Consider the following 22834-nt stretch of genomic DNA (forward strand, 5'->3'; position numbering starts at 1 on the left):
CGTTTAAGTTACTATTCGCAGCGATCTCGTTGCACGTCCGCAACGAATTCGTTACGCGCCCGGTCCGCTTCGAAAACGCTCGAAATCCGCTAGTATAAATCGACAACCTGCTTCGCGGCAGAAATAGACAGTGCGGTTGTACCTATCCGTGGGCTCACACGACGCTCTACCAGAGTGCAGTAAGATGGCCTTGACCAGAGAGAAAGCAAGACATCGTGAGACACGTCAATTCTGTTCCCTCTACATTAAATGACGACCACTCCGTCACAGGTGAAACAATTGAGAAGAAGACAAGATGATATTTCTTCATTGTGGAACTAATAAAATTCGTAAACCCGTGTTAATGTACATATTTCATTACAAAAATACCTAACCTAAGAACCTGACAGCGGGATTCGAACTGGGGCACACTCGCATCCTCAATAGAAATGCACAAGGCCTCAACAGTCACTCCAAAATCGTTGACTATTGGCTTGCCACCGTTTTAGAAAAAATCGAGACCAGCATCCTTGCTGGATTTCTTCACCAGGTACAGCAGATTATTAGAGTTAGCCATGCGAACAATCGAACTTATGGAATCTCCTGAAGTGGAATTTCTAAGTGATCCAAAAAGCACAGAATCAGTCATAATGGGAGCGTATAACTCTCAGATTAAACCTAAATATTTATGTAATTTATACCTTGCAAATAGTAGCCAAGGCAGGAGAACCAGTGATGTGACAGTAAAACCATTTTTTTATTTATTATTATTTACCGTTTATTATTATTTATGTAACATCAAATGATCACACACACATAAATCACAGTATAAATGTAAATCACAGTATACACTTAGTACTGGTCTTTTAAAAATTATTTGAAATTATGTTTAAAATTCGTAAATTAACATGAATTGATATAGAATTAATCTTACTTTACATTTACAATTCATTTTAATAAGATTGTGATAGGTTTGCTACAGTTTCATTATTTTATTGCTAATATGATATTAACCTATTTTCATAATTGATGAATCAAATGTGGTTATTGCAATTTATGTTTGTTTTATAAAGTACCATCAACGTATGGCAGTTGACATCCTAGTAATCTTAACCAATAATTCTTTTCATTCATTTATGAATAGTCACAGCCGAACATAACAAGGTTTCACTAGTGTTGAATAAATATGGATGTTTAATATATGCATAATACAATTTAAGAAGCATTAATTACTACTGTTTAAGTAATTTTTGGTATTCCATTTCTTTATAAATTATTTCCTTGTTGATAGTGAGGAGTATCTCTTGAAATCTTTGTCTTAAAGTCATATTTTCCATTCCAGCTATCTCCAGTTGCGTTCTTTGGCGGCGTTGTTTCAGTTCCTCCAATTCAGTTGCCAACTGTTGCATTTTTACCCCAGTTTCACTTGGTGCTTTTAAATAATCATCAACAGAGTACTGTATACCACTTTTATGAGCTACAACTTTTCGTTTTTCAGCAGTGTCATTATCAGCTCGTTCAGGGTTTAACATTTGTGAGTAGTAAAACATGTCAGAATTAAACTGTGTTGCAAAACGATCTGAACCTTGGACTGAAGCTTCAGAGTATTGGTCATCATATGAAGACATTCTACTGTCTTCAACATCTACGTTGATATTTTCATCTTCTAAATCACTATCACTTAAAGCTCCACCAAATATATCTTCAACTTTTGAAGATGATTGATTAGCGATTTCTGCTTTTACATTGTGTCCTTTCTTTGTTTTTGCTTTCTCCGTTTTTGTAATATTTACTGTTTCTGGTTTAGAAGAATGATCATCCTCCTCCTGAATCACTTCCCATGTAAAACTTACTGCTTCATTATCGGCTCTTAAAAGTCTTTTAACTTCTTTTTCAATTTCAGGAGCTTCTACACATTTCTTTTTTAAAGTTTTCCTAAAGCGCCTTTTACGGACATTTTTTGTTGGCGGAGTTATACCATGAGGCCACAAGAATTTTTTATCAACTTTGAAAGAATCTTTTTTTTTGTTTTTTGCTGGAGATTCTTCTTCTGTAGACGATGGGTCAATTTCATCTTTACAAATCATTATTTGGCAAATGTCTGCGGTTTTGTAAACACTTTTTCTGTCAATCGTTTTGAGCGACTCCACAATAGTTGGTAAGTCGTATACTTTCCCATGAAGTAACCAATGATCTAATCGTACTTCTCCATTTCTCATATCATTATCCATTTGTATTGTCAACCTGTTTTTGAAATTTTCTCCTGTTTGTAAGGCTTCTCTGAGGGCTTTGGCCGGTTCTTCTGGTAGTCTCAATAGAAATTGAGATTCTAACTCAACTGGAAAATCAGGATCTCTTTTGTCTCTATTCATTTTCAGTTATTAATTGAATTAATTTAAACAATGAATGCTTTGAGCTACAAATGCTACAATTAAACTTAAGTACTATGGTAATGCACGAATTACGTAGTGACAACTGACAATATAATAAGTGTATAATCTATGTAACTGACAATAGATCAGTATAATAGCTACGTTACTGACCTCTTAAATATAATCTAGTAAGGGGGGGCCAACTTAAGGGTGCTCATTTTTTTATTTAATTATAAATAAATAAAAGACGAACAAATAATTAAAATAAAAAAAAATCCGAAGTCAAAAAAGGTAGCTTGAGGTGGTGGTTTGCTTATTAGATATAAAATAATTAATAATGGGAATTTGTTTTTATGATCTAACAATCACCAATAGTCGTCGAATAAAACGATAATTTATCAAAATTAATTAATCTGAGCGATAAAAATAAAGTTATACTAGTAAGAGGGGCCAACTTAAGGGTGATCATTTGCTTAATTAATTATAAATAAAAAGACGAACAAACAATTTTTACATTCGAACATTAACGAACAATCGACGAACACTGGTGGTAGGACCTCGTGTGAGTCCACACGGGTAGGTACCACCATCCCGCCTACTTCTGCCGTGAAGCAGTAATGCGTTTCGGTTTGAAGGGTGGGGCAGTCGTTGTAACTATACTGAGATCTTAGAACTTATAATAATATCTCAAGGTGGGTGGCGCATTTACGTCGTAGATGTCTATGGGCTCCAGTAACCACTTAATATCAGGTGGGTTGCGAGCTCGTCCACCCATCTAAGCAATAAAAAAAAAGAACATAATTAAAAATTTAAAAAATCAGATTTTTTCAGTGGACTTTTTGGAGGATCCCGAGAAGCTACGTCCAGCGGCTTTGTTTAATTTTCCCACATTTGTGCACTTTCACAGATATTAAACAGTTAATAAACCACCACTATTACACATTTAAACCCGAAGAAACAATAAATAGACAAAATAAAACAAATCACACAACTTCACTCCTCGCGTTCCCGCCAAAAAGTCGCCTCTGTAATATTATTTTTTTAAGGGATTTTATGACCTGGTAACTGAGACCTTAAGTCGTGTCTTATTTTAATTTATATTCTTAGTTTTATGAAAAATGATATTATGGAGTGAAATGAAATGAAAATGATTAATTTGAGACATTAATCAACTGGGATGAATTTAAATGAAATGAAATGGGATGAAATATAATCTCAGTAAAATGGTGGTCATTTACTAAGATTTTTTCAGTGGACTTTTTGGAGGATCCCGAGAAGTTACGTCCAGCGGCTTTATTTCATTTGCCCACATTTGTGCACTTTCACAGATATTAAAAGTTAATAAACCACCATTATTACACATTTAAACCCGAAGAAACTAAATAGACAAAATAAAACAAATCACACAACTTCACTCCTCGTGTTCCCGCCAAAAAGTCCGCCTCTATATTAACGTTGTAGGTACCGTACTTATTAACTCCATGATATTATCAATGATGCAGAGCATAGATTATACACTTTGTGCAGAGCCTGCACAATGCAGAGGCACATATTAAATTGGAGTTTTTGGCGGGAACGCGAGGAGTGAAGTTGTGTGATTTGTTTTATTTTGTCTATTTAGTGTTTCTTCGGGTTTAAATGTGTAATGATGGTGGTTTATTAACCGTTTAATATCTGTGAAAGTGCACAAATGTGGGAAAATGAAACAAAGCCGCTGGACGTAACTTCTCGGGATCCTCCAAACAGTCCACTGAAAAATCTTAGTAAATGACCACCATTTTACTGAGATTATATTTCATCCCATTTCATTTCATTTAAATTCATCCCAGTTGATTAATGTCTCAAATTAATCATTTTCATTTCATTTCACTCCATAATATCATTTTTCATAAAATTAAGAATATAGATTAAAATAAGACATGACTTAAAGGTCTCAGTTACCAGGTCATAAAATCTCTTAAAAAAACATTAAATTAATTAATATTTTATTAAGTGTATAATCTATGTTTGAGAGAGGCAGGCATTAAAATAAAAACAATATTTTTAATTTTAATAGGAACGGTGATATGTCCATCTTAAAGTGAGTTATTAAAATTCGACCTATTAAATTCTCTACTTTTCTCTATTTTTTAAAACTTATGATGTGGAATTTAATAATAATTAAAAACATAAGAACCTACTAAGTATGTACGAAGAACAATAACAACGGCTTGATTGTATCAATGGTGTCAAAGATTATAATTGATTATGTCTTGTCAAATTGAACAAATTGCTGACTGTGGTGATTTATCTAGTTTAGCACGAGCACTGTTTTTAAGCAGTAATGAAGGTAATTATGAAGCCATATTATTAGAAAATAGTTACTATCAGTAATAGTACTAATAGTTATTTAAACCTGTCTTGCAGGGCACTTGAAATCGTCATCACCTTACACCTTATGTATTGGAATTGTTATTGTTCTCTTTATTGCCACTAACTACTTTTACAGACCAATTTCATTTCTAAATTATATGTACAAGCAGTCTTAATAAAACTACAACATGATAATAATATGATCATTAGTACTTAGAAAGTGGTTAAAAACTACTCCTTTGATTTATATCCAATCCTTTAGAAGTGTTCATCATTATCAAACAATTCAAAGGATTTTTAGCAAGAGTTGTGACCTTCTTTTTATATTTTTACTTTTAACTTTAAACTGTTTAACTTGTCAAGTGTACAATTGAAATTTTTGAATGATTCAATTTGAATGTCGAATCAAATAAGAAAAAAGTAAGGTAGGTAATAAAGAAGTCTGAAGAAGAATATAATCACCTTATACATCTAGCTTAGATAGACTATAAAAGTTCAAGTTCTTAAGTGATGAATGAATCTAAGAGTGCCCGCACTCACATGTTGCGGTGAGTATCAAAATCTCCCAGACACAAGACTAAGTTCTGTCAAGCATTTTGGGAGAGGCTAATGTCCAGCAGTGGATGAAAACGAATTGTTGATGATGTTTGATGATGGATGAATATTATACATGCATCTTAATATTTACAGTAATATCGTTGATACCCTTCTCAGAATTTAAATTATACTTAAATTATAATATTTAAATTATACTTCAAACAATGGTTTGATTTCAGAACAAAATTGGTTGTCCCAATGTTGTGTTTCCCTATCATCTTGTGGTAACTTGCTTGCTGTTGGCTATCGCAATCGTCTTTGTATACTCACCACACAATGGATTAGTTCGACACAAAGCAATACTTTTTTGATATCTTGGAGTGGAACTTTACCTGCAGATATATCAGCAGTATTGGTATTGCCAATTTGCCCATCTCATCATTCTTTCCAGGTACCTGTAAAAACTAAACTTTATAAATTAGTAAAACACTGACAGTCTTATGACAAAAGATCACAGTAGAGACTTGGGCTCTTTTTATATCATAATGTTTATATATATTATTTTTTTATTGCTTAGATAGATGGGCAAGCTCATGGCCCACCTTATATTGAGTAGTTCCTGCAGTCTATAGACATATACAATGTATATACGAATATTTGGTAACTACAAATTTAATTAGAAAAATTGGTATTTGCCAGCGTGATTCAAACACCAGTGCATTGCTAGATACAAATGCACTAGACGTCTTATCCTTTAAGCCTCGACGACTCATATAATAATTTAAAGCTGTATGTGAATAATCAGATAATAATACTTAGCTTGCAGTCTGTCTTTTTACGTTTAAATGGTATGTTTGACACTTGCAAATAATCTTCTACTACATCATAGATCAAGTAATGCTGGTTCTAGTAAGTGTTAAACAAAGTGCCTACCGTGGTATAAAATTTAATAAGCTCTCAGGATCCATAGACTTGAATACCACCACACACTATTTATTGGCTAAGCCAAATGTAATGACTATGCCACTTTTCAAATCTCACTGCCAGGTTGTGTATTAAATCTTTACTTTGCTCATATTCACTAATTACTTCCACAATAAAGGAATAATATAGGTCAAACCTACACAAATAATATGAATTTGCGTAATTAAACTATAATTGAGACAGACGTCAAGTGTCAAGCCGGGTGGCAGTGTTCAGATTTGGTGTGAGCTGGTTTACTTGTCTATGTGATGAAAAAAAATTGTTCCCAGACTGTTCAACGGATGTCTTGTTCTTCACAAAAGATCTCTGAGCAATTTTTATACTTTGTAAAATTTTGGAATGTAATTTCAAACAGGATTATTGAAGCAAACAATTCATTAAAATGTATATAAATTCTAAGTATTAACTTTGTTGTGGCGGGAGGAATGTCTTACCCACATATCATTAGATGGAGCTTAGGCCTGTCTGATCACAAATATAAAAAGTGAACTTTCATCAGAAAATTAATGTGTTTTTAATTTATTTTAGAATGGCCCGGACTGGTTTTGCATTGTAGTTGGATTCAAAAACGGAAACATTGCTTTCCATACAAATACAGGCCATTTATTATTATCTGAAAAAATTGATGAAAAACCAGTATTGAAAATATCTTGTCATACTGGAACATATGGCACATTACCTGATGATGTTCATGTATTGTTTCATACTTGTGAATGTATTATATCAGGAGCAACGCTATTTCCAACACTGCGAAACGCAAAGGCACAATTAGCAAAAGGTAATTTTGTATCTCTTGCAAAGGTTAATTGCGATTAGAATAACAACTATCTTTTATAATTCCAATAGGAATGCACAATTGCTCAAGTAAGCAAAACAGTGATCAAACTGAACATTGCTTAATTAGTGGAGCATAATGTTCTTTTTTATTGACGTAGGTGGACAGGCGAGCTTACGACGCGTTTGACGTTAAGTGGTTATCAGGCCCACAGACATCATATTTATTTCATGAACTATAAATAAGGCAATTTGCTTTTAATAGTCTTACTGTGATTAAATGTTTGATTACAATCTATAATGAACATGGTTGTGTTTAGTGCAAGCTGGTATTCAAGACTATTATAGTGTCGATAATCGTAGCATTAGCATAAAGAAATGGTTGTATACTGAACAAGAAGTTGTAAATGATGCTGCAGTTGTGGGATTAGAATTAAAAAATGCCTACGACCATTTACTAGCAGCTTCAACATATGGTGGTTATGATGTATGGTAAGAAAATGTTTCTATTTATTTTCCTATTCAAAACTGATAAATTAATTTCATATTAAATCAATTTTAAAAATAGATGTTTTGGGAAATGTGTTCATGAAATGAATTTAAATATTAAATTTAATCTTAATCTTATTAACAAAATTCAATCTTTGCAAGGTACCGTTCAGTCCCTCCAGTGAATACGTTAATATTAGGAGCTGGGCAGAAACCATATGTAGGTTTCCATTATGCTCTGGAGGGTGGCACTGCGCCCCCTTTACAAGATGTAGCCAGAGCTGTTGCACATAAAATCAAATCTGCTCTACCGTAAGTAATTGTACCAAATATATCGTATTTCATTTAAGTAAATACCCTCAGACACAGCCCACTGAGTTTCTCGCCGGATCTTCTCAGTGGGTCGCGTTTCCGATCCGGTGGTAGATACTGCGAAGCACGGCTCTTGCTAGGGTTCGTGTTAGCAACGTCCTCAGGTTTGAGTCCCGTGAGCTCACCTACTAGTTAAGGTTCCGCTGAAATAGCCACTTAAAGCTATCAGCTCAGGTAGGAAAAAAAAAATTGACTAAATAGTATCAAGAACTTATTAACATTATTTATTCGGTTTAATCACCCGTTTCGATTGGTAATTTTAATTATACCTACGACTCGCGAAGACAGAGAAAAAAAAATTGTTTAAAAAAAGTTAAAATTAATGTTTTATTAAACACTTTTTTAATTGATAGAACATTTACATAATATATTAAACTTAAAAAAACGTGTGGTAATAATATTTTTCTGCTACCTACGCCGAAAGTTCGGTTTCCCTCCCGCTGTACAGGGAAGAAAGTGTAACTTTTCCTCCCTGGGTACTGACAAGTGCGCATGTGCGTTAATGTCTACGTCTACTCTTACGCACCTAAAATTCTCCTCCATTGTTGTGCTCGGGTAATTTGCAATATTGTGTTTAGTGTAAAAGTGAAATAAACAAAAGGCAATAAAATTTAATAGTGAAGTATTAAACAAAGATGAGTTCATCAGACAGTTCTTATTGAATTAGTAGTAGTTTATTTAAAAATTAAAAAACAGTTAAAGTGTTTACACGCGGGTGGAAATGTCCTACAATGTACTATTATTTATTTTGCAGAGGCTGGCTAGGCGGGGCCTCGACAGAGGGCAGTGTGAGCGCGGCCGAGCCACGGATACGTTCGGAGCCCCTGTCCCTGCGCAGCGGCCTGCACGACGCGCAGAGGCACGGCACCTCCGTCACCGTCTCGCCGGACCGCCGCCTGGCTGCGGTCGTCGACAGCTTCGGCCGCGTCGCCGTACTGGACGTTAACAGAGGACATCTAATTAGACTAATAAAAGGTTGCAGAGACGCACAGTGTGCATTCGTCCAAGTTAGTTTTTCATCTCTTTTTATTGAACAGATCCAAAAAAAAAACAGGACAAGTGTATATGTTTGATGGGTTCAGTATATCTTTATACCATACCTTTTTATATTAACCAATGATAGTGTGTAGGAGTCGCCATGGTCGGATGGATAAGACGCCAGGTCTGTCGTCTTATCGAGCGACTATCCCGGTGTTCAAATTCCACACCCAGGGAAATAAGTACTCAACACGTGTTCACGATCAACTTCCACGACGAAGGCATAAAAATTTTTGTTATTACAAACTCGTAGAATTTATACACTTGCATAATTACTGGTAGTGAGTTGGTTCCACCATCCTGTCTGTTTTTGCCGCGAAGCAGTAATGCGTTTCAGTTAGTTGGAAGGAACAGCCTTGAGACTTCGATTTTGTCTCTCCGTATCGATGGCGGCCTTCACGTGTTATCAATAAGTTTCGGTGGCCACTTAACATCAATTAGTCTGTGAGCTTCTTCACCCATATACGCAATAAATAAATAAAAATGTAGGTCGGCGTATTAGTAGCTTAAAGAAAATTAACGAATTCTTAACAAAATCTATATGATAACATGTTATCATTGGAAAGTACGAGGAGGAATAGCGACGTAGGTAGACATTACGAGCTCGCGCCCAAGCTCTACCGAACAGCCGATCTGTGCTCCGCAATTTCAGTCCAGTCTACTCCCAATTAGTAGTACTTATAAGTACTCTGCGACTGTATAGAGTATGGATATTTATTAAAGAACCTTGTAAAAAAATAGCACCAAGAAAAGTGTATTGATTGCCAGAAAATTCGACCCTTGGTAATCTTTTATCAAACTAATAATAATAATAAAGATGATCTCTAAACACCGGTCGCATGATTTCTGTAACAAAATCTATTCATAAAATATTGTAGAAAATGATGGTTTTTTTTTTTCAGATTTTTGAATTAGATAACAAGAAACCTCAATTATCTTTTGTTAAAGAAATAAGAAGGGCAATTTTTTTAATTATCTATAATCCCAAGAAAGGATTAATTGATATTCGTCTAATGCAAAGAGGGAACAGAGTAGCCGTTTTCACGGCTACGAAAAATGGTCAACTTTTATACAATACTTGTGGTCTAGTTGGAGCTGATAAAAATTATACCCAAAAAAAACTAAATTTACCAGAATTTCAGTGTGTTTTATTAGATCCAGATGGCAAGCTCAAAAAATTCAGTATTCCATTTTTTTACGCATTAGATGGTGTACATTCCGAAAGATCGAAAGATTTGAACACTTTGAAAGAATTACGTGATCTCATTAAAAACAATACAAGTAACTCTGAAGATTATGAACAAAAGCTACTTAGTAAAGTATCCGAAATTAAAACATTAGAATTAAAGAAACATTTTCTAGAAATGCTCATTAGAAATTATGATACGTCTCCAACAATTATAATCTCATGTTTGCAAATATTCTGGGATAGCACAAAAGAGGAATCCGTGAGCAGTCAGCAACGTGAAACTCAACACTATTTTGCCAATCTAGGTTTGCTTACTATATTTTATATGTGCATTAATGACGATTGTGAAAGAGATGAAATAGAATTTGCAACTGAATTGCGTAATTTCCTTGGCTTAGAGGTAAATGAAAGTTGTTTGGAAAAAACAATAGACAACCAGAATGAAGACAACAGTTTGTTTCATCTACTAGAGGATGACAGTTGTATTTTGGAAAGATTACTGGTTTTAGCACACGAAAACAATTATAAACACCACGCACGGGTAACCTTTGCCGATACAAGTATGACTACGTATAAAAAATTCATTTCCTGTTTTAATTTAGAAGACAAATCTAAATATATATCCTTAAAGGCCAACGCTTCGATGGACAAGCTAAATAACTTAGCCACAATAACGTTCACGTCAATATTCAAATTAAAAAACTTTTCAATGTTGGCAAGCTATGTCAACAAATGCAATATCGACCCGAAAGAGATTGTGAAGCTTTTAATAACACATTTCATGAATATGTCTTTGGAAGAGATAACCATTGACTTAGTCGAAAAATGGACAATGGCCGTATACCACGTGTGTACGGTCACAAAAGACGCTACTAATATTATTTATAATGAAATTTCTCATTGGTGGGAAGACATCCGGAACGTTTTGGTTGAAATGCCTTGTCCCTTACGAAGCATGATAGTTGCAATGGCTTGTAAAGTAATCAGTAGAATTTTGGAAAGTAACAATGCTGAAAGCGACGATGTGTGGGAATCTGTGACCAAAGAAAACGCCAAATGGGGTATTTTAATTGGAAAACTTGAAGATATTTCTATACTCAGTATCGTATTAATGTGTAAAGACACATTTAATGGCAATTCTCTTCCTTCCCTGGAAATGGATGATTTCAATATCAACCTAAAATACATTTATACAAGGGGAAAGGGATCAATTACTGAACTGATTGCCAAGTGGCTATGCAGCATGGGAGCGACTCCTGCGGCGATAGTGGCCAACGAGCTAATGGAAACGTTAGCAGCTAACTCTGAACTAACTGATGAGGACGACAACGATGACAACACCACCGATCTCCTGTTTGTTGAAAATAATCGTTATGCCGTTGACGAAAATGCAAGAATATTTAAATGGCTCTCGCTTCTGCGCCGTCAATTCCCTCTCAGTACGTCCGCAAATTATATAATTACCAATATGTGTTGGGAATACGCAATGGCATGGCAGAAATGTATGAAGAATACATTGCTTCTTGATGCTGTTATTCACTGCCTTTCTAGTATATCTGACATTCATATACGGTTAGGGTTGTTTTCAATTATTTGGGCAACCTACATCAAACAAATATTTGAAATTAGTTGCCGTTTAGTTAACAAAGTCGGACGTTTGCCAAAAGACCCTCTTTGCTTACAAGATATCAGTTTCGACAATACAACCTTAATCAACTTCTTCCGCTTAACAACATTGTACTTGAATGATTTTCAAAATTGTTTGAAACTGTCATACAGTCATAATAAAAAGAAGGTGGAATTTGAAAAGATTTGGGAAGAAAGTATGCCTTCTTTAGTTGAAGTAACACAACACACAAAGAATGTAAACGATTGTATATTAACTTTAAACTACCAAGTATCTTGCACTCTGTACTATCAATGTCACTTCAATATCAAATTGTCGAAACCCCTCGATGTATTGTTCGACATCGACTACCATTATATTCTGGAAGCACTTACTGGTAATGTTGTGAATAGAGAAATTAATATGAAACCGTCTGAAAAACTCCGGAATCCACGAATGAAGTTTCTAACCAAACTTATAAGAGCATCTGTAGAAACTATAAGTTGTTCTGATGGTCACGAATCATACAGAACTTATGATAGTGGTGACTGTCAAATGTGGATTGAAAAAATTTCCATTCTAGCGAACCTGTGGAGCATAGACGACGAATTCATAAGGAGGCAGCAGGTCTGTTTACAAAAAAAATAATTTAAAAAAACAAAAAAAATACGCTTTTATAGAAAATTATCATGCATCAGCATGGTATCAGTAGTTAAAGGGTTATTTTGATAATATCCTGAAAAGAACCCTCGCTGTTTTACAATAAAATCATTTTTCTTACACTATTTTTAATTCAAATTTATTAAAATTTATTTTCTATTTATTAGTTGGATTTTCTATAAAAGCGCATTTTTTTAGTTTTTTTTAAACTATTATTATATATTATTTTTCATTTTTTATAATTGTTAACTACGAGTATGATTGATGGTAAAGCTTGTATGTGATGTTAATCTATTTTCAGCGCGTCTTTAAGTACTGCAACGTGATTGCCAATGTGCGCTCTGAGATCTAAGATTAAAGTTTCGATTGCATTAAATACAGCAACTGTGGCGAAGGGAACAATATATTGATTTGCGAAAATTTAACCCATTAGTTCTAACTTTCCTGTGCGCGCTATATGCGCTATAGCTGTTTAAAATATAAAATAATGATTCCTAATAATCAATAAAATATATTGCAAAACAGTTGCAAAACAGTTAAGGACTAACTACTGCGTACCCATAATCTCAAATGTTGTTAAAACTTAACTAGCCTGACATCGAAAATTGTTGAAAGTTAATGAAAATTGAAAATTGTTATGCCAAGTTTTTTTTATTTCTTAGGTAATCGCTTTATATCACGTGGGTTACGATACACTAGCAGAAAATACAATGAACTCGATCCGTAATCCTGTGCCAGTGCTTGCCCCAATTTTGGCTATTACGATCCAACGTCTTAAACGAAGCCTAGAACATTCTAATAATCAAGCCGAATGGATTGTCAGTATTCCACCACAACTCTACAAACGTTTGCAAAATACTGTAAGTAACTTATTTCAATTCGAGGAGTGAAAGGTGATTTGGTTTAAGCGACATTTACCTTTGTAAGTTGTAGTTTTATTTGGTATTAACATAAACAATTTGATGTTTTTAATTGAACTTCAATTAAATTTACCCCATTCAAATTGCTCAAGAAGTTTTTTGTTATAATTTTTTTTCCAAAATTTTAAACTTTAAAAGGCTCTCCTGTAAATTGGCAAAAATGTCGCATATACCATCCTTCGATATAATTTTCATAAGGCAAATAACTATCAAAGGTAATGTAGACTACCTTCATATATCAAAGAGTTACTGTCAAAAAACCATAGAGTGGTACCGTTATACCACAAATACGGCGAAAAACTTTCAGCAATGTCCCATCAATTTCGAATTGAGATGAGTATGGGATAGCATACTACAGTAAGAAAATCTCTACTTCTACAGATTTTATGTAAATGTACCGGTACAAATCTGTTAAAATTAGGAGGGGAACGATTGGGGAACTCTTAAAAATGCAACATATAACACGTGGAACCATCAAAATATATTAGCTGTCGAATTGCGATCGAGTCGAATCAAGAAAAGTAGGACATTTTCTCCCGAGTGTAAAATTGATGAGATGCCCTACTTTTTTCCCGCGATACACATATTATTTTTCTCCTACCAGGCCGAAAGTTCGTGAAGTACCGAGGCCGGGGTCCAGGGGCGAAGCCATGGCCGGGGGTAGGGAGGGGGCAGAGCGCCCCATACTCATAAAAAAACAATATAACTGTTCTTTAATTTTTAAATAAACTACTACTAATTGAATAAGATTTGTCTGATGAACTCATCTTTGCTTAATACTTCACTACTAAATTTTATTGCTTTTTGTTTATTTTACTTTTACACTAAACACAATATTGCAAGTTACCCGAGCACAACAATGGCGGAGAATGTTAGGTGCGTGAGAGCAGACGTAGACACTAACGCGCATGTGCACTTGTTAGTACCCAGGGAGGAAAAGTTACACTTTCTTCCCTGTACAGCGGGAGGAAAACCGAACTTTCGGCGTAGGTAGGAGAAAAATTATATTGCAGTTCGGAAACGTTTAGTTGCTAGCTAGTCATGATAGTATTGTCTACTGTAGAATTTGGGAACCCAATATAAGCTTGTTATGTTGCTACACACTAATCAAGAATCACTTTTATATCGCATACTTTTGTCTATTACACAGTCTTCGTCAGCATGACTTCAAAAAAAGTTATTACTTTCAGGTCCTGGACACATCAATTCCAGCACATCCGTCACTGTCCACCACAGTATTAGTACTTCAAAAGTTGCTGTTTCAATTAAACAAAAAATCTCCTGATCCGGCTCATCTTCAGGATATAAAATTAATAGAGCTGATTATAGAAAACTGTGAAATTATTATTAGACGAAAATTGTAAAAAATTCTGGATTAAATAAAATAAGCAAAAAATATTTACCCAAACCAATCAGACATCTTATAAAATATGTTGAATTTTCGATTAAATTGTAAATATAGGATAAATTTAGTATGCATGTACATGTACATATATTCAACAGATTTTTTGCATTTAATTAATTATTCTCATAAATCGAAATAAAATGGAGCACTACAAACAAACGCACGACTTGTTATTGGTCTGACAATTATAAACAAATAAAAAATATTGGTCTATTTGCGTCAAAATAGCAAAGTAAAAAAAACTTTTTGTGAGGGTGCCGCACGAACTGAACGATCGCTAATGCGACAAACTCTTTAAGATTTGCTTTGCGTTGCATAACAGATAGAAACGAGAGGATTTTGAACCGCATTGACACTTGCAATGAAAAGTATTGAAATTTTTGAATCCTAAGTGGTTATTATATTGTTCAGACCTTGGTTCAGGACCTAGGCAATGCCTCAAACGAAAATTTAATCCCAAAAATCATGGTGACTGTTTAGTGGTCTAATACAGTTATAATTAATCACTGCTTCTTAACAAATGGTAACAGCATTACTTAAAGTATTACATGCTAAGAGGAACCGGATACAATAATGGAGAAGCTCACGAATCTGCGGGCAACCTTGGTTAATGCGCTGCTCCTGAAGGACAATGCTCGACCTCATACAGCACAACAGACGGTCTCTAAGATACAAAAGCTAGGGTCGGAAATTTTACGTCATCCACCTAATTGTGTGGACAGTCTTCTACTTATTCCAAAACTTGCTTAACTTTTTGACGGGGAAAATATTCAATACCCGAGAAACAGTACAAAATGCCTTTAAACACTGTTAGCTCCCGTGCACCTGGCTTCGTCAAGAAGGGCAATAAAAATTACCACTCCACTAGAAGAAATGCATCGGTAACATGGGTCCATAATTTGATTGATAAAATAAAAAATAAATAACTAGGAACAAAATTAAATGATGCAGGGTCGGCCGCCTCCAATTTACGATTTCGTGTACTATGAGTACCAAATTTATTTCTTTTCTGGCTATTTCAGCTTCTCCTTGACGTGTAGATGAGCTCATGGGGCTCAAACCGGAGTGTTGTTAACACTGGCCCTAGCGAGGGCAGTGCTTCGCAAAATCTACCACCGGATCGGAAACGCGACCCACTGAGAAGATCCGGCGAGCAACTCAGTGGGCTGTGTCTATGGGTTCATTTACTCGTCGAGCCCTTCGTCGCAAGCGACGGGTTCGGCAAGCACAGTAACCGGTGCTTGTGGTACCTAAAAGCACCGTTAATGAATCAGGAAGATCCGTAATGACGTGTTTAGGGCGGGTACCAAAGACTGCCAAAAATATTTAAATACGTTTAAATTTATATATATTGATAATAAACACCCTGGCTTGAGCAAACAATCCTGTTAATCATGTTTGCCCGATGTGGTATCGAACCCACGACCCTTGGTTCAACAGTCTTTAAGTAGTATCTAACTAAAATGGCTACTAAACTATCTAAATACTAAACAGCAAATTCATAGGTAAAAACCTAATATGTCTATTGTCTACCCTATTGCTACTTTAGCTTGCCGACACTCTGAGGTAGGGTACGATGACCTTCGTTTTTACATTAGATTTCACTTCTGCTCATTTGATTCAATTTATTATTTATTAATTCCATTCATTGAAACTACATCTCACTTGCAATTTCAGAATTTGTTTTTCCTCAACCTAATCGTTGATAGCCTAATAGCTAGCTAGCCTAGAGCTATTCTAATTACGCTCGGATTGGTGGATGATCACACAGGTCTTAAATCGGAATAATGACCCACTGAGGAAATCTGGCGAGAAACTCAATGGGTTGTGTCTTTGGAGTTCAGATTAATCAACCTTATTTAACTTTTCGTAAAACTTAATATATAAAAAAGACTTGGTTGTTTATAGACCAATGAAGTAGGAAACCTATGGAAATGAAACGTCAACCAAAATTTCGTGCCACTGTGACGTCATCTGGCCACAAAACATGGCGGCTTTAGTGCTGTACAAAAGATTTCAATGTTATCAGGTTTTATCGATAAACGTTCTTGGCTCATTTTATTTTAAATATTGTTGAGTATTATTTATTTGTAGAATTTATACTTTAATGGGAAGTAAGTAGGTATATTGTTATGTGCAAATATGATATGATTTAGATGGGTGAAATCTAAGACAAGTTCGTCCTTCGAATTTGCCAAGTAAACGATATGATGATTTTTAAAAGTTGCTACACTGATTTTATAAAGTTGTCATTTGTCGCAAAACATAAAGATATGGCGTAGTTCAAAGCCATCAGCCCATTTCTAGCATGCTAAATGTTATCGTATTTTGAGTACGTGTTTTTCTTAGACTATTACAATCTATTTTCATTGTTTTGCTGACTCTAAAGTCCGTAACATACTACCGCAGCGCACCCCAAGGAAGGTGCGCCGCACCATTTGAATCACTTTCGCTTGAGAGTGATTCAAATTTTAAACTTATCAAGGGACCGCGTGAAAAAAAAAACACCTACAGAACATTTATTCATTAATTACAAACGTCATTCCTTGTGACTTCCTCTCTAAAATCACTTAATTATTAAATATTTAACAAATTTACAATAGTGTTTTACTCACTGCGGAATAAAACTATTTTATTTAAATAGTTCCGAAGAGATTTTGTCGGTAGCCTTTTTCCCGAAATATCTAAACAGAATGTCTAAATATGTTTTGATGACATATTTTAAAGTGGTATTTATGATTAGTGTCATGATCAATAAATTCCAACCGAAAAATGAATTTTTCGGATGAGGGCTCCATAATGAATTTAAATACATATAGATAATAGTTTTACGGCATCGACTTTCTTGAGATCCTATAAAATACGTTTTAATTATTATTTTTGTATGTTTTAAGCATGATAAATTTTGAAATTTTATATAATCAATCATATTAAATCGATATCAAAGTCAATAAATAATGTACAACCCAAAACAGACGGCCGAACTGACGTGACAATGACATTTGGCGCGCTAAACATGGCGGATTTTCGGCCTCATTAGACGGAGACGGAGATATTTACGTATATTCAGGTTTCATTTTATGTACGCACTGAAATACTGTTATATTGTTTTCCTGCGAGTTAAAGTGCTGAGTAAGAACGAGATAGATATATGTTTATGTATGTGCCTTCAAAATGGGTGCTATTTATATAAGCAATTGTACGTATAGAACAATATGTCGTGTCCCTACTATATAGGTCTATGATATAGACATAGCTCATGTTCCCTTTGAAGTTTGAATGACATATTTGAATAAACAAAACAAATTGTAGGAATATGTACCTATAATGCACTGAAGTAGGAAACCTACTATAATGTAAGTCAGTTAACGACACGGTTTTATAAACTTTAGGCTGACAACAATAGATATATTAAGTGTATAATCTATGAACAATAGCATTGAAACGCTTGCCAATCTTGCCATACTGAAAATCAAGTCACCTGACGCTGTTGTTAACGAGATCAGCTTGTGGTGGGAGTCAGTTAGTGTACCTATATCTATGAATCAGATCAGAAGACAAGCTGTACCATTCATTTCGAAAGTTAAGTATTTTTTCAGGTTTAAATTTGTACTACAAAGATTTACTTTAACTTTTACAATTCATTTAAGACTGTGTCGGTCAAATTTGATCGATTAACATTGGTTCGATCCGTATTGCAATGAGTTTTAGGACCATATAAAATCTTAAATACTAAGTGATATCTATGATATTAAAATAAAATGTAAACCGTAGCTTTATTTTTTTATATTATAGCCCTTGTAAGCAAACGAGAATACGGCCCACCTAATGGTTAGTGGTTACCTTCGGTCATGGACGTCAGCAATGCCTAGAGTAGATCCAAGCCACCGCCTGGCGTTAAGTACTCCACATGCCTCGTTTGAAGGAGAGGAGCTCATTCCAAGGCCGGTTGGTACGTTGCAGAAATGATCTCTGAAAACGAAACCCCACCGCACTTGGTTATGAGCGTCATAATCTCCAAGGATCCGCCAACTTCGCAGACGGATACTGCTGTAGCACGTAGTGAGTTAAGTAAGGGTTAAGCCTACGAAAACGGGAAGCGGTAACTCTCAAAATGGAGAAACGTGTTTGTTTTGGTTCGTTTGCACGGTTCATGGTTCACGTAAGTCAGTGGCTCACAAACGTGATTGATCTATCAGTCAATTTAATAAGGAAAGAATAATAATAAGGGAAAAAAAATGGTTGTTTGTAAAGTCGGCTTACTGACGATAGTTGAACGTGACAACGTCCTAAGAAAATATGCCTCAGAGCGAGGTAACGCCGCATGAGTCATGTTTTTTCATGCGTGCAGCAAGCTCCATTGAATTATAAGACGTTGTCACGTCAAAATAATATAAAAATTAATTTTAGGGGTTAACAACAAAGGGAAAATCTTATATCGAGAGGGTGAAATTCCACGGTAGACCGGCTCGGACCGGAGGATCCGAATGTTGTTTAGAACTTATATACATGTAAGTTTATCGCTAAAAATTTCGCTAGCGAGATTCAGGCATTTGCCAAGTATCTTGTTTACTATGTTAGCTACCGCCACAAATTCAATTTTACCATGGCTGTTCACAAATAGGATCATTTTGACTCTAATATTATGTCTCTGGGTCAAATCCGACTTGGTCTCTAAGAAATAAGCAACATAAACTTCTTCTTTTCATTAACTTTTAATCCCGTTATTAACTTGAGATATATTAATCTCATTCGCTTCAATTTTATTTCTCACATTATTGGCATAACGTCATCAACTTTTTAAGGCAGAATACCGTCGCCTTTCCTATTTTGAAAAAGTGAGCCATAAACTATAGAAGTCGTTTAGTTTGACTACATAAGACTTAAGTCACTTGACTTTTTGACAGAAAAAAAGCGCGGGAAACGTTCGAACTTGGCGGGCGCGGTTTTTAAATTTTTTTCAAATTAAATTGTAGATTTATTGTAATTAGTAATCAGAATAGTTCTAAGTTGTGAATTTTAGATTAGTGTTATTCCTATATTTATTATTTATCTTTTCTACGTAGGGTAAGTTTTTTCTGAATACTTTTATGAACGAGCCGCCAGACCCAGGGGGCACAGTGCCCCCTGTGGGAGCATTTGTTACAATTTCAAACGAATCTGGAATGGATTCCGACTGTTCGTCGGTATCCAAACGAAAATTAAAACGAAATTATCTTCATAGGATATGCAAGCAATGTAATAAGAGGAAAAGGAAACATAATAATGATGCATTAAAAAACACTGATTGTCATTGTAATGATGAGTTTATAAAGGTCCCCATGAATAATTTACCATCTTCTACTCCCGATAACGTAAATTCTCCTTCCCACGCTCCCACACAAATAGGCAGGACTAATTATGATTGCAATGATCGTGGCCCTTACATTGTGCATGTTCATAAAATACAGTCTGCGGAAGACGACGGCACCAATCTGCACCCTATTGTGTTCGGCAGGTTTTTAAAAAAAAATTCTTTTAAAAAAATTGTAAATGGCAGTTTGAAAAGGATAGGAAGAAACAAAATGTCTCTTTCTTTTCATAATTATTTAGACGCCAACAGCTTTCTCCAGTCAAATTGTTTATCTGAAAATAAGTTGAAAGCATATATACCCACCTTTAATATTACTAGAATGGGATTAGTAAGGGGAGTTCCAACTGAGTGGTCTCCCGAAGATATAAAGGAAAATACTAATATGCCTATGGGATGTGGTGATATAATTAAAGTCAGACGTTTAAATTATAAGGTAATTGTAAATAATGAACCAACTTGGAAACCCTCTCAAACAGTTGTATTGACATTTGACGGCCAAGTATTACCTAAACGTGTTTTTATGTGTTTTAACTCTTTACCTGTACAACTATATACTTACCCAACTATACAGTGCTATAACTGTTGTCATTTTGGCCACACAAAAACAAAATGCAGGTCCAAACCAAGATGCTATAAATGTGGACAAGGTCACACTGGTGATAGCTGTAATATTGAGGAAGATCAGGGCTCTTGCTGCTTATGTTCTGGGCTACATTTTGCGTCAAGCAAAAAATGCCCAGAATATTTTAGGCAAAAAGAAATAAAAACTACCATGGCTGAAAACAACCTATCATACATGGAAGCATCAAAACTTCACCCAATAATAAATAAAACATATGCTGATGTCTTAACATCCATTCCAAAGAAAACTTTACAAACAGACAATACTATTGTACCCGGCTCACCCCCATCACGCATATTATCGTATAAAAAAACTGTTGTTACTAAACCACGAACCCCACCTAAACCTAATAAAGGTTATGACAGTGAAGCTCACAATTCAATTGTAAAGGATTACAACATGCCCGCACCCTCTAATGGTTGTGTATTACAAACCTCACCCAATGCTGACAAACAGAGTGAACAGAACTTAATAGACTTAATTACAACTTTAATTAAATTGTTATCTCAATCAAATTTAACCATACCGACCAACGCTGCTACTTTATTCAACCCTAACAATAATAATAATAGTCATAATGGACAGGATAGTTCAATGGAACTGCAGAAGTATCATAAGTAAAAAACATGAACTTGTACATATTGTAAATACTTTTAAACCTTTTATTCTTTCTTTATCTGAAACCTGGCTTAAGCCGAATTATACATTTAAAATCCCTGGCTATTCCTGTTTAAGGAATGACAGGGCTGATGGGTATGGCGGTGTGTGCCTTCTTGTCAGAAACTCTCATCTTATATCTCCTCTTCCTCTTCCTTCACACAGTGATGATTTTTCTATCATTGCTGCTATTGTTAATAATATTTGTTATGTTTCCGTTTATATTCCACATCCTTCTTTAAGAGTCTTTAGTGAAATTAGAAATATAATTTCACTTCTTCCTCATCCTTTCATGATTTTGGGTGATTTTAACTCTCATCACACATCTTGGGGTAGTTCCTTTTCTAATTGTTATGGACATGAATTGTTGGATATTTTAGACTCATATGATCTGTGTATCTTAAATACCGGATCCCCTACCCGGCTCACTAGGCCTGATGAAGCAATCAGTGCTATAGACCTGTCTATTTGTACTTCTAATTTAGCATCTTTATTAACTTGGTCTACTTTGTCATCCACATTCAATAGTGATCACTATCCCATTGTTATTTCCTTTCCCTATAATAAACAAAATGAAGCATTAACATCAAAGCCGCGATTAAAACATAAAATCATTGATTCTCATTGGGACAAATATACTACATTAGTAGAAGAAAAATTTATTCAAGATACAAATACTTGTGATACGGACTATTTTAAATCTGTTTTATTACAAGCTGCTGATACTGTTTTTCCTAAGCGAAAGCCGCGCCATAATAAATTGTCATCACCACCATGGTGGGATGAAGAATGCACTAATGCTATATCTAGGCGGAGACTTGCTGAGAGGAACTATCGCATTAACATGTCATTGGAGAATTATGATGCACTGTTGGAGATAATGAAAGAGACAAGGAAGTTGTTTAAGAAAAAGAAGTTTGAGGGTTGGAGGAATTTTTGCAGTTCCTTGTCTCCTGAAACACATTCGTCAGTTCTTTGGCGAAACATCAAGAGATTTAGAACCGCTATAAATCCTTCGAGTGCGCTTCTCCTTCCTATTGTATTAGCCGATCAATTCCTCGACCGTTTGGCTCCTGCTTCTGTACCACACCAAGATTTAATTATCCGTTCCCTACCCGTTAAAACCAATAGCTTTTCTTCTTTAAATCTTCCTATTACTATGATCGAGCTGAAAGGGGTGTTAAACCACGTAAAGGACAGTGCTCCTGGGGAAGACGGGATACCATATTCCTTTTTATCACACATTGGTGAAAATGGCTTAGGTCACTTTTTAAATTTAATAAACAAAGTAGTTTTGTCAGGTGACATTCCTTTATCTTGGCGAAGGCAAATAGTGCTGCCCTTTTTGAAACCAAATAAAACACAGTCTAATGTTGAGTCTTTTCGCCCAATAGTTTTATCATCGGTAATTACTAAAGTAGTTGAACATGTTATTAAAAATCGTCTTGAATGGTTCATTGAGAATAGTGAGCATCTCTCTCAGACACAGTTTGGTTTTAGAAAGGGGAAAAGTGTGGCAGATAGC

The 22834-nt window shown here is 35.0% G+C and overlaps 3 protein-coding genes across 3 annotated transcripts; 2 read left to right on the plus strand and 1 right to left on the minus strand.

Annotated features, from left to right (window-relative positions):
• Positions 1-731: 731 nt before the first annotated feature.
• LOC114244729 (transcription initiation factor TFIID subunit 7) lies at positions 732-2457 on the minus strand. The gene has a single exon (XM_028176620.2). It carries the CDS (start codon positions 2349-2351, stop codon positions 1212-1214), a length of 1140 nt encoding a protein of 379 aa, XP_028032421.2. The 5' UTR covers positions 2352-2457; the 3' UTR covers positions 732-1211.
• A 1940-nt stretch (positions 2458-4397) lies between these two features.
• Rab3-GAP (Rab3 GTPase activating protein) lies at positions 4398-14836 on the plus strand. Its single transcript, XM_028176626.2, has 9 exons — positions 4398-4680; positions 5480-5691; positions 6753-7002; positions 7319-7490; positions 7650-7799; positions 8614-8866; positions 9800-12319; positions 13015-13212; positions 14463-14836. The coding sequence occupies exons 1-9, from the start codon at positions 4599-4601 to the stop codon at positions 14634-14636; spliced, it is 4011 nt and encodes a 1336-aa protein (XP_028032427.2). The 5' UTR covers positions 4398-4598; the 3' UTR covers positions 14637-14836.
• A 4864-nt stretch (positions 14837-19700) lies between these two features.
• Positions 19701-21273, plus strand: LOC149501808 (uncharacterized). The gene has a single exon (XM_089731791.1). It carries the CDS (start codon positions 19768-19770, stop codon positions 21271-21273), a length of 1506 nt encoding a protein of 501 aa, XP_089587917.1. The 5' UTR covers positions 19701-19767.
• The last annotated feature ends 1561 nt before the right edge of the window (positions 21274-22834 follow it).

The sequence above is a fragment of the Bombyx mandarina genome, chromosome 12, assembly GCF_030267445.1.
Source record: "Bombyx mandarina strain Sakado chromosome 12, ASM3026744v2".
Classification (NCBI taxonomy): Eukaryota; Metazoa; Arthropoda; class Insecta; order Lepidoptera; family Bombycidae; genus Bombyx; species Bombyx mandarina.

Excerpts from the sequence above, each read along its gene's own strand:
- LOC149501808 (XM_089731791.1), top strand. The coding sequence starts at position 19,768 with ATGAACGAGCCGCCAGACCCAGGGGGCACAGTGCCCCCTGTGGGAGCA.
- Rab3-GAP (XM_028176626.2), top strand. The coding sequence starts at position 4,599 with ATGTCTTGTCAAATTGAACAAATTGCTGACTGTGGTGATTTATCTAGT. Across the intron at positions 4,681-5,479 it reads GTTTTTAAGCAGTAATGAAG|AACAAAATTGGTTGTCCCAA; the intron begins GTAATTATGAAG and ends GTTTGATTTCAG. Across the intron at positions 12,320-13,014 it reads AATTCATAAGGAGGCAGCAG|GTAATCGCTTTATATCACGT; the intron begins GTCTGTTTACAA and ends TTTATTTCTTAG.
- LOC114244729 (XM_028176620.2), bottom strand. The coding sequence starts at position 2,351 with ATGAATAGAGACAAAAGAGATCCTGATTTTCCAGTTGAGTTAGAATCT.